The sequence below is a fragment of the Phascolarctos cinereus genome, unplaced genomic scaffold (assembly GCF_003287225.1).
Source record: "Phascolarctos cinereus isolate Bilbo 61053 unplaced genomic scaffold, phaCin_HiC Scaffold_726;HRSCAF=1367, whole genome shotgun sequence".
Taxonomy (NCBI): Eukaryota; Metazoa; Chordata; class Mammalia; order Diprotodontia; family Phascolarctidae; genus Phascolarctos; species Phascolarctos cinereus.
The window spans coordinates 374,664,624-374,676,720 of NW_027556098.1; the positions used below are offsets into that span (position 1 = coordinate 374,664,624).

Sequence of the window (12,097 nt, forward strand, 5' to 3'; positions counted from 1 at the left end):
TCATAAGAATAAAATCAGGATTTGAACCCAGGTCTTTTGTCCCCAGATCAAGCAACACTTTTTTTCTTCTTAAATATTTTATTGATACTCTCTCTCTTTAAAAAAAAATCACTTTCACTCCCATTCAATTAATCAGGAGCATTTATTGTACACCTATAATGTCTCAGATACTGTGTTAGATTGTGGGGACCGGAATACAAAGAATGAAACAGTCCCTGCTCTAAAGAAGCCAATGGCTACCTTCTTTTACGAGTATAGTGAATCAAATAAATATCCATTTGCCATGTATAAACATTCATGCCTTATTCCCTACCTGTAGGACGCCATTTTCTGCTAAGTGCTTCTCTGTCAGTCTTCTGTGGTCATAATTAGTCATTGCATTTATCAGAGTTCCGAAGTCTTTCACTGATGTTTTCTATTACGGTGACTTTTTGCCACTGTGCCCTCACCTCAGGTACCTCGACCCTCCCCGCCATACACATTAGTTTTTAATTTACTTTTATGTGTTTTGTTCCCTCATTAGAATGTAAGCTCTTTGAGGGCAGGGACTGCTTTTCTTTTTTTGTTTGTCTTTGTGTCTCCCAGATCTTAGCACAGTAACTGGCACATAGTAAGTGCTTAATCAATTCTCCTTGACTTGACTTGACTGATGCTGCAAATTGTTCTCCTGGTTTGGCTTGCTTTTCTCTGAATTGGTTCATATGAATCTTCCCAAGTTTCTCTGAATTCTTCACATCTCTCATAGTTTACAACAGAGTAAAGACTTACTATGTGCCTGTGTCCTGTATCATGCTCTCAAAGAGCTCTCAGTTTAATGGGGAAGATAATATGAATACAACAATGTACACACAAGATACATGCAATTGTTTCCATTGTGTCTGACTCTTTGTGACCGTATTTGAGGTTTTCTTGGCAAAGGTACTGGAGTGGTTTGCCATTTCCTTGTTCAGCTTATTTTACAGATGAGGAAACTGAGGCAAACAGGGTGAAGTGACTTGCCCAGGGTCACACAGCTAGTAAGTGTCTGAGGCCAGATTTGAACTCAGGAAGATGAGTCTTCCTGACTCCAGGCTGGATACCCTATTCACTGTGCCACCTAGCTGCCTTCCACATAGAAGATATATACAATGTAAATGGAAATTTATCTTGAAAGGAAAGAAGGGGGTGGAGGAGGTGTTCTTTCGCTCTTTCCTTGATCTGTTTGGGATATAATCTTAGTACTGGCATTACTAGATCAAAGTATATACATAGTCTAGTCATTTTGGGCCATGATTCCAAGTTGTTTTCCAGAATGGATGGGCCAATTCACAGTTCCACCAACAAAGCATCAATGTGCTTCTTTTCCCACAGCCACTCCAACATTCATCATTTTCATTTTTTTTTTTGTCAATTTTGCCTATCTGATGAGTGAAAAATGAGATCTCACAGTTACCTTAATTTGAAGTTCTCTATTAGTTATTTGGAGAATTTTTTCATATGGTTATAAAGAACTTCTTCCCAAGAAAACTGCCTGTTTATTATATCTTTTTATCATTTATCAACTAGGGGATGGCTCTTATTCCTAACCATCTGAACCAGTTCTTTATATATCTTGGAAAAGATACCCTTATCAGAAGAAAAAAACTTGCTGAAAGATCTTTTCTCAGGTAAGTTTCTCTTCTAATTTTAACTGCATTGAATTTGTTTGTTCAAAAACTTTTACCTATATACTAAAAATTGTCCATTTTATCTTCTGTGATCCACTTTGTTCTTAGGTCACGAACTCTCCTCTACCCATAGATCTAAAAGGTAATTTCATTTTTGCTTCTCTATTTATTTGTGAGGTCACCTTTTATGTCTAAGTCATATATCCATTTGGATCTTACCTTGTTTTAAGTTATTAACTGAAACCTAATTTTTCCCAGACTGCCATCCAGATTTCACAGCGATTTTTGTAAAATGGCGAGTCTTACCCCAAACACTAGACTACTAGGTTTATTTGCTTCTGCATGTTATAAACCTAGTCGTTTCAATGATCACATTTTCTATTTTTTTTTAACAAGCACCAAATTGTTTATATGATTCCTGTATTGTATTATAGTTTGAGATCTGCTGCTGCATTGGCCCCTTTCCATACTACTTAAAGAAAAAAAAAGATTTCCCCTGAGATTCTTGACCTTTTTTTCCCTCCAGGTGGATTTTTGTTAGTGTTTTTTTCTAGCTCTATAAAGTAATCTTTTGTTAGTTTGATTGGCATGGTACTAAGTAAGTAAATTAATTTAGGTAGTATGATTTTTTAAATTATGTTGGCTTGACCTACTTATGAGCAATTAATATTTATCCTGTTATTTAGGTTTCTTTATTTCTGCAAAGAATGTTTGTAGTTGGATTCATATAGTTCCTTGATGTAAAATAGTAAATATATCAGTCAATCAATAAGCTTTTATTAAGTGCCTACCAATTGCCAGGCACTATGCTAAGTGCTAGGAATATGAAAAGAAGCAAAAGATAGTGCTTGCCCTCAAGGAGCTTACAATCTAATGGGGCAGACAATACATAAACAAATATATACAAAGCAAGCTATATACAGGATAAATAGGAGATAATTAACAGAAGGAAGGCACTGGAATTTAGAGGGATTTTATTTCTTTAGTTTTTTTTTAATAGAATTTTTCTTTTGATCTGTTCTTGCTAAGTTTTATTGGTAATATACAGAAATGCGGATTTATTTTTATACTACAGCTTTGCTGAAGTTATTAATTGTCAAAATTATTTTTTCTCTCTCTAGAATTCTTTAATTATACCATTGAATTATCTGCAAAAAGCAATAATTTTGTTTCTTCTTTGGCTATGTTTATTTCCTTGATTTCTTTTTCTTATATTATTGCTATAGCTAGTATTTCTAAAACTACATATAATAATAACGATGACAATGGATGGTCTTGCTGCATGCCTAATGTTATTGGAAAGGATTTAGTTTATACCCTATTATATGTAAAATTATATATGTACACACATGTATGTATGTACATATGTGTATATATGTATGTATACACATAATTTTCCATGCTGAGAAAAGATCCACTTATTTTTATATTTTCCAGTGTTTTTTTAAACAGAAATGGATGTTATAATTTTTCAAATATTTTTATTTTTTAATATAATCATATGATTTTTATTAATCTTGTTATTAGTATGGCTAACTATGTTTCTAGTTTTCCTAATCTTAAACCAAACCCATATTTGTAATATAAATCTAATTTAGTCATATTCTATAATCTTTGTGATATGTTGCTATAGTCTCTTTGTTAATGTTTTATTAAAAATGCATAAATATCCATTAGAGTTATTGGTCTGTAGCTTCCCCCCCCCCATTTTAATCTTCCCTAGTTTAGGTATGGACAATATTTATACCATAGGGGGAATTTGGTGGGATTGTCTTTTTGTTATTTTTTTCAAATAGTATGAGTAATATTAGAATTAATTGTTTTTGAATGGTTGATAGAATTCACTTGTGAATCCATCTGGTATCAGGTTTTTTTGGTTTTGTTTTTTCTTTTTGAGGGTTCTTTTTGTCTTGTTCAATTTCTTCTTTCCTGAAACTGAATTGTTTAAATTCTCTATTCATCAATTAGTCTGGGCATTTTAAAAAAATTATCTATTTCAATTCAGTTGTCAGTTTCATTGTCACATAACTGGGCAAAAGAGTTTCTAATAATATTCATTATTACTTGATTTATTACTAACTTTATTTTTTCATTGTCAATATTGGTAATTTAGTTTCCTTTCTTCTTTTTAGTTATGTTGGCTAGTGCCTTATCTATTTTATCATTGTTGTTGCTGTTGCTTTTAACAAATAGCTCTGGTTTTATTTATTAATTCAGTGATTTTTTTTTTTGCTTTCAATTTTATTGATCTACTTTTTGATTTGCAGGATTTCTAGCTTGAGCTTTAATCAGGGCTTTAAAATGTATTGGTTTTCTAGTCTATCCACTCTGGAAAGCAATTTGAAACCATAATCAAAAAGTCACTAAACTGTGCAAATCTTTTGAACTTGCAAAACCACTACTAGGCATACATCCTTCCCCTCCTTAAAAAAACAAAAAAAAAAAGGTGAAAGACCGCGGGAAAAATCCATATGTCCAAAAAACATTTTAGTGGGTTTTTTTCTAGTAGCAAAAAATTAGAAACATAAATTAGGGGATGGTTGAACAAGTTATAATATAGGAAGGTACGGGATTATTATTGTGCCATAAGAAATGATGAATATAATGAATTTAGAGAAATCTAGGGAGTCTTGAATGAATTATTGCAAGTGAGATGAGCAGAATCAAGAGAATAAATTGCACAATAATCACAGTAATGGAAAGGAAAGCAATCTGGAAAGCCTTAGTAACTCTGAAAAATTCAAAGACCAATCAGGACTTCAGAAAGCTGATGATGAAGCACGCCTCTTACCTCTTGGAATAAAAGTGATAGACTAAAGAGGCAGAATGGGACATATGTTTTTGACATGGCCAGTATATTCCTGTTTTGCCTTATTATGCTTATTTGCTTTTTTAAAAAACATCCCCCTTCCCCAAAGGAAGAATTAAAAAACAAAAACAACAAACAACACCTTCCCGACAAACACAGGTAGTCCAGCAAAACAAATGCCCATGTCAATTATGTCCAAAAATAGATGCCTCATTCTTATGGTTAAGTTCATCAGCTTAATAGCAGAAGGTGGGCAGTGTGATTCATCTTAAATCTTCTGGCCTGGTGGTTTATGATTGCATTAATCAGAGTTGTAAAGCCTTTCAAAGTTGTTTTTCTCTATAATGTTACTGTCATTATGTCAATAATGTTCTCCTAGTTCTATTCACTTCACTGTGCCTCAAATGATAGAGATCTTCCCATTTTCCTCTGAAACCATCCATTTTGCTGTTTCTTATAGTGCGATATACCCTATCACATTCACAAGCTGTAATTTCTTCAGCCATTCCCCAACAAATGAGTACTCCCTTAGATGCCAGTTTGTTGTTGCTACAAGAGCTAATAGAAATATTTTTGTACATATGAGTCCTTTTCTTTTTCCTTTGATCTCTTTGAGATATAGGCCTAGCAGTGGTATTGCTGGTCCAAAGCATATGCACAATTTAATAATATTTGGGGACATAGTTCCAAATTGCTTTCTAGGATGGCTGGATCATTTTATAGCTCCACTAACAGTGTACCAGTATGCTTTATTTTCCAAAGCCTCTCCAACATTTGTCATTTTCTTTCTTTTTTTTGGTCATCTTTACCAACTGATGGGTGTGAAAATCAATCTCAGAGTTGTGTTAATTTTCATTTTTTTCTTTTTCCTTTTTTTTGTTATTAATTTGTTTATTTTTAGTTTTCAACGTTCACTTCCAAAAGATTTTGAGTTCCAAATTTTCTCCCCATCTTGCCCCTCACCCCACCCCAAGATGGCATGCATTCTGAATACCTTTTCCCCTAATCTGCCCTCCCTTCTATCACCCCTCCCTCCTCTTATCCCCTTCCCCTTCTATTTTCCTGTAGGGCAGGATAGAGCTCTATACCCCATTGCCTGTACATCTTATTTCCCAGTTGCATGTGAAAACAATTTTTAACATTTATTTTTAAAACTAGGTTCCAAATTTTCTCCCCTCCTCCCTCCTTCCTCACTGAGAAGGCAAGCAACTTGATACAGGTTATACATGTGTAGTCATGCAAGACACTTCCATAGTAGTCATGTTGTGAAAAACTAACTCTATTTCCCTTCATCCTATCCTGTCCCCTGTTTATTCTATTCTCTCTTTTGACCCTGTCCCTCCTCAGAAGTTTTTGCTTCTGATTACCCTCTCCCCCAATCTGCCCTCCCTTCTATCATCTCCCCACTCTTATTCCCTTCCGTCTTATTTTCCTGTAGGGTAAGATAGATTTCCATACCCAACTGAGTGTGTATGTTATTCCTTCCTTAAGCCAAATTTGATGAGAATAAGATGCACTCATTTCTTCTCACCTTCCTCCACTTCTCCACTGCAAAAGTCTGTTTTATGTGAGATAATTTATGCCATTCTACCTCTCCCTTCCTCCTTCTCCCAGTATAATCCTCTCTCATTCCTTAATTTTATCCTTTAGATATCATCCCTTCATCTTCAACTCACCCTGTGCCATCTATCTATCTATTATCTATCTATCTATCTATCTATCTATCTATCTATCTATCTATCTATCTATCTTTTCCTCCCAACTACTCTAATACTGACAAAGGTCTCATGAGTTAAAAATATCATCTTTCCATGTAGGAATGTAAACAGCTCAACTTGAATAAGTCACTTATGATTTCTCTTTCCTGTTTACCTCTTCATTTCTTGAGTCTTGTATTTGAAAGTCAAATTTTCTATTCAGCTCTGGTCATTTCATCAAGAATGCTTGAAAGTCCTCTGTTTATTGAATGTCCATTTTTCCCCCTGAAGGATTATACTCAGTTTTGCTGGGTAGGTGATTCTTGGTTGTAATCCTATCTCCTTTGTCCTCCGGAATATTATATTCCAAGCCCTCCAGTGCCTTAATGTAGAAGCTGCTAAATCTTGTGTTATCTTGATTGTGTTTCCACAGTACTTGAATTGTTTCTTTCTGGCTGCTTGCAATATTTTCTCCTTGATCTGGGAACTCTGGAATTTGGCTATAATATTCCTAGGAGTTTTCCTTTGGGATCTCTTTCAGAGGGATTGTGGATTCTTCCAATTTCTATTTTGCCCTCTGGTTCTAGAATATAGGGCAGTTTTCCTTGATAATTTCTTGAAAGTTGATGTCTAGGCTCTTTTCTTGATCATGGCTTTGAGATAGTCCAATAATTTTTAAATTATCTCTCCTGGATCTATTTTCCAGGTCAGTTTTTTCCAATGAGATATTTCACATTGTTTCTATTTTTCATTCTTTTGGTTTGTTTTACAATGTCTTGATTTCTCATAAAGTCACTAGCTTCCAATTGCTCCATTCTAATTTTTAAGGAAGTATTTTCTTCAGTGCTTTTGGACTTCCTTTTCCATTTGGCCAATTTTGCTTTTTAAGGCATTCTTCTCCTCATTGGCTTTTTGGACCTCTTTTGCCATTTGGGTTAAGCCAAAGGGGTTATTTTCTTCAGTATTTTTTTTGGGTCTCCTTTAGCAAGCTGTTCACTTGTTTTTCATGATTTTCTTGCATCATTCTCATTTCTCTTCCCAGTTTTTCCTCTACTTCTCTTACTTGCTTCTTAAAATCCTTTTCGAGCTCTTCCATGGCCTGGGACTGATTCCTATTTTTCTTGGAGGCTTTGGATGTAGGAGCTTTGACTTTGTTGTCTCCTTCTGGTTGTATGTTTTGATCTTCTTTGTCACCAAAGAAAGATTCTATGGTCTGATTTTTTTTTGTGAAGTTTGCTCATGATCCCAGCCAATTACTTGAGTTATGAACTCTTTGTTAAGGTAAGGGTCTGCTTCCAGTGTGGAGAATGTACTGACCCAAGCTTCAGGGGTTTTGTGCAGCTGTTTATTTATTCATTTATCTATTTTTATTTTTTTTGATGAGGGAATTGGGGTTAAGCTAGTGAGTGTTATGTGTCTGAGGCTGGATTTGAACTCAGGTCCTCCTGACTCCAAAGCCAGTGCTCTATCCATTGTGCCAGCTAGCTGCCCCCATGCAATTGTTTTCAGAGATACTTCTAGGGACCTGTAAATCTTCAATTCTTCCAAGGTGGTACAATCAGGGGCAAGGTGTTTACTCCTTTGCTGGCCTGGGCTCTGGTCTATGTGTGAGCACAAGCACTCTTTTCTGCCTTGTAACTGGGAGGAGGATTCTCTTTGTACCACCACCATAAGCTCCACCATGCCAGAGCTCCTCCTTGCCCCAGGACCACCACCTAGTACTGCAACCCAGAGCCAAGCACAGGCAAAGCCAGAGAATCCTGCCTCAGCACCAGCAAAGAGATCCCTGCAATCCCCCTCTGGTCAGCTGCTTGCCCCCGCCTCAGTCTGTGGGCTGAGAGCTCTGGAAGCAGCCACCACCTCAGGGTTGCACCGGGAAGAGGGCCGGATCAAGCTTCTCTCTCCCCATGGTCTGACAGACCTTTCCTACTGATCTGCTAAGATGTCTTTGGTGTTTGTGGGTTGAGAAGTCTAGAACTGCCACAGCTGCCTGTGATTCAGTCCTCTGAGCCCTGCTTTTTTGCCTGCTAGCCCATGATGAACTGTGCTCTTGGTTTGAGATAGATCTTATTAACTATGTTAAAGATAGGTACTTTTATTCCTGTGCTTTGTGCCTTTTTCATTTGTTTTCAGAAATGGGTGTTGGATTTTGTGAAAAACTTATTTTGTAGCTTCTATGGATATAATTGTGTGGTTTTATTATGTACACTGTTAACATGATTTATTATATTTATAGTCTTCCTTATGTTGAACCAACTCTAGCCATAGTGTGTAATCTTTCTAATATGTTGTTGTAGCCTAGTTGCTAATATTTTATTTAAAACTTTTGTGGACTATGTTTACTTGTTGTAAGGGAAGGTGTCCATTTGGGGTAATTAGTGAGTAGTGGTAGACCTGCAAAAAGCAAAAAAAGAAGAAGAAGAAGAAGAGAGAGAGAGAAAGAAGGAGAGAGAGAGAGAGAGCAGAGAAGAAATGTAAAGAAAGAAAGGAAGATGAGAAAGACAGAACTAAAGACAGTGGCATAAACAACACATTTTAAAAGTACACAGATGAAAACAAAAAAAATTCGGGAGACACATAGGACAATTTTGTTACTACTCTGTAAAATATAATACATGTTTTAAATACAAACAATACATAACATAAACTCACAGTTTAATATACAATCTTCTTTTTGGTTTTTTCATACTAAAATATTTACATTTGTTGATGATTTTAAAGTATATAATAAAATAGAAAAAACATTTTAAAAAGAAGGCACTAGTCAAGATAGGCCTACCAGCCCTTTCTCCAGAGTCCTAAAGAAATTGGATCTGAAAGAAGGGACCAAAGCTAATATCCTTGGAGATCTCACTTCAGAAGAACGTAAAACTATCAAAATTGGCCCCCTGAGTCCCTCTTGCCTGGCCCATCTTGCCCAGGAAGTCTGGTGGGTTCTCCAAGAGAGGGTTAGAAGAATCTATGGTTCTCTCTTTCAAGTCATTACAGCTCCCACTCTTTCTCCTCCAGGCTCTACTCTGGCCTCCAAAGACACTGGCATCCAATCTAGTTTGCTATCTTAACTCAATAGACACAGACCCATTGCTGGTCAGAGATAACAGCTAATGGAGCTTAAGACCTCCCCAGATCTCCAGCCTTATCTGCTGCACAAAATTGTTGCCTTTTGAAAGGTGGGGATAAACAGAGGAGGAAAAGGACAAAAGTTATACCCAAGACAAGTTCCTTAGGTCCAGTGGTCCATCTGAGGGCAGGATGGGCTCAAAGTACCCAAAGTCCCTCAGGATATCCCTGCCTTTCTGGGTCCTGATGTTGGAAATTGCTTTCATTCTGGTTTTCTTCTTTTTCACATCTTATGAGACACCCTCAAAGAAGTTGGAGCTTCTGAAGCCATATCCAGGTAAGTGTTGTTGGCTGTGCAGTTGGCTTTTGTTAGCAAACCTGGACAATTCTACAGCTTGTGCACTCATTTAGATGAACCCCACCCCCTCCGCAGCCCACTTCCCACCCTAGTCCTTCCACATCACCCAGATGGATGGATGTCTTTTCATCTTAAAGATCCCAAGGGAGGGAGATTCCCCTTGATTTCTTCCTCCAAAGTTTATCTGAAGGCTCATAGACCATGAAGCAGAGTACTAGAACTGTAAGGTATCTTCGAATACGGACATTTGGAATACAGAAAATGATAGAGCTGGGGGAGGAACTTAGATCATAGAATGTTGGAACTAGAAGGAACCTTGAGGGTCACCTACTTCAAGCCTCTCATTTTACAAGTGAAGGAGGAAGAGGATTTGTCAGAGGTCATAAAGTGAGTTAGTAAAGGTGGGACTAGATGCAGGTATCCTAACTCCTGGTCCTGTTTGTATTCTAAGGGTCCCCCCAGATCTGACTTTCTGTGTTCTAGGGCCCCCCCCCAACTCTGACCTGCTATGTTCCAAGGGCTCTCCCAGCTCTGACTTTCTGTGTTTCAAGGGCCCCCCCAGCTCTGAATGCTATGTTCTAAGGGCCCTCCCAACTCTGACCTGCCATGTTCTAAGGGCTCTCCCAGCTCTGACTTTCTGTGTTCTAAGGCCCTCTCCCAAGCTCTGACATCCTGTGTTCTAAGGGCCCTCCAAGCTCTGACATCCTGTGTTCTAAGGGCCCTCCCCGTCCTAACATTCTATGTTCTAAAAGCCCTCCAAGATCTGATATTGTGTGTTCTAATGGTCCTCTCAGCTCTGACATTCTCTGTTCTAAGGGCCCTCTCACCTTACTGATCTTACTTTATGTCTCCTATGTCTCTCAACCTCAGTGGTGGTCCCTTTTTTTTTTCCCCAAAAAGAATCTGTCTCTTCTCTTTTTAAGAACAAATCTTTCCCAGATGAGGAGACAATTAATCATGAAACTGCCACTTGGCTTTCTCAGATAAACAAAGTGAAGCTGGAGGAAGTAAAGTGACTTGTCTAGCATCATCGAGAGTCAGCAGGATTCGAACCGAGGTGATCAGACTCCAGGGCCAGGGCTGTTCCCAGTTCTTGGTTGGTTGGATGAGATAATCCTCTAATGTCCATCCCAACTTTGAGGTCCTATGAACCCTATAGTTGGAATAATGATTCTTCCTGTTAATCTGACGTTCAGTAATTTATTATTTATTTATTTTAGGTAATTGGGGTTAAGTGACTTGCCCAGGGTCACACAGTTAGTAAGTGTCAAGTGTTTGGTCTGAGGCTGGATTTGAACTCAGGTACTCCTGACTGCAGGGATGGTACTCTATCCACGGTGCCACCTAGCTGCCCTGTTCAGTAATTTAAAAAGAAATTCTGCATCTCATTTGATTGTCACACTCTTAACCTTGGGAGGGAGGTGGAGTAAGTATCACTACCCCCATTTTACAGAAGCAGAATCTGCAGCACAAAGAGATGCCGTGGGAGCTGCCCAGCGCTGCGCAGGCAGTAAGCAGCCCAGACAGAGCTTTCTGACTCTCGGTCCAATGCTCTTTCCCCTCCTGTGTTGAGCCTCTCTGAAGCACAGTGTTATTACCCAGCACTCTTCTGAGTGCAACAGAAGCAAACAAGATGGGTAGCTATGCTTTTCTTTATTGAGATGAATTTCAGGCTTCTCCTTATATTTATCAGTTGTTTATGATAATGAAGGAACCATTCTCCACTCTTTGGGGAGAGAAAACCAAGACTGAATTTGGTTAAATGTTTATCCAAAAGTGATATTAATTCAATTGCTGCAGAGCTGACGACAGGGCCCATTTGATACCTCAGTCACGCTGGAAGGGGGGGATTGGGGAGGGAAACATAATCAGCCAACATTTCCAGGGCTCAGCTGCAGGCATGCAAAGTGTTTGCAGCAGGTGGTGTGAGGGGAAAAAATCGGTTTCACAGAAAATCTGTACGCTTTGCTGATTTGGCCAGATGCCAGAGTCAGGGCACCTGGACCCAGAGGGTGAGAGGCCTAGGAATAATTAGGGCCTCTGAGCAGTCATAGAATATTTGAGATGGAAGGGATTTTAGAACTCAAGATGTCTGGACTCAGACATTGTTTGAATGGGTGGAGGCCTTAGGACATGCAACGTTAGAAGAACAAAGAACGCCTCCACTGGAAAGAACCTTGGACTGTAGAATATTAGAGCATAGAATGTCAGAATTGGAAAGGACCTTAGACCATAGAATACTAGAACATAAAATTTTATAATATAAAATGTTAAAGCAGAATTTCAGAGGTAAAGGTGACCTTATAACTTAGAAGGTTAAAATACAGAATGTCAGGACTGGGAAGAGTCTTAGAACACAGCATTAGAGCTGAAAGGTACCTTAGAACATAGAATGTCAGAGGTGGAAAAGACCTGGGAACCTAGAATACCAGAACATATAATGTTGGAATATGGAAGGTTAAAACATAGAACATCAGAACTGATACTGACCTTAGAATGTAGAGCAATAGAATTAGAAGGGATTCTA

General features: G+C 37.9%; 1 protein-coding gene across 3 annotated transcripts in view; it reads left to right on the forward strand.

The window, feature by feature from the left end:
- The first annotated feature begins 9,271 nt into the window (after nucleotides 1-9,271).
- The window catches only part of LOC110206090 (RH-like protein), a 29,823-nt gene continuing 26,997 nt past the window's right edge, over nucleotides 9,272-12,097 (forward strand). For all 3 annotated transcript variants that reach the window (XM_020983135.2, XM_020983136.2, XM_020983137.2), the window contains exon 1: nucleotides 9,272-9,549. In XM_020983135.2, the coding sequence (XP_020838794.1) occupies nucleotides 9,405-9,549 (145 nt within the window). In that variant the 5' untranslated portion in view covers nucleotides 9,272-9,404. The remainder of the gene's footprint in view (nucleotides 9,550-12,097) is intronic.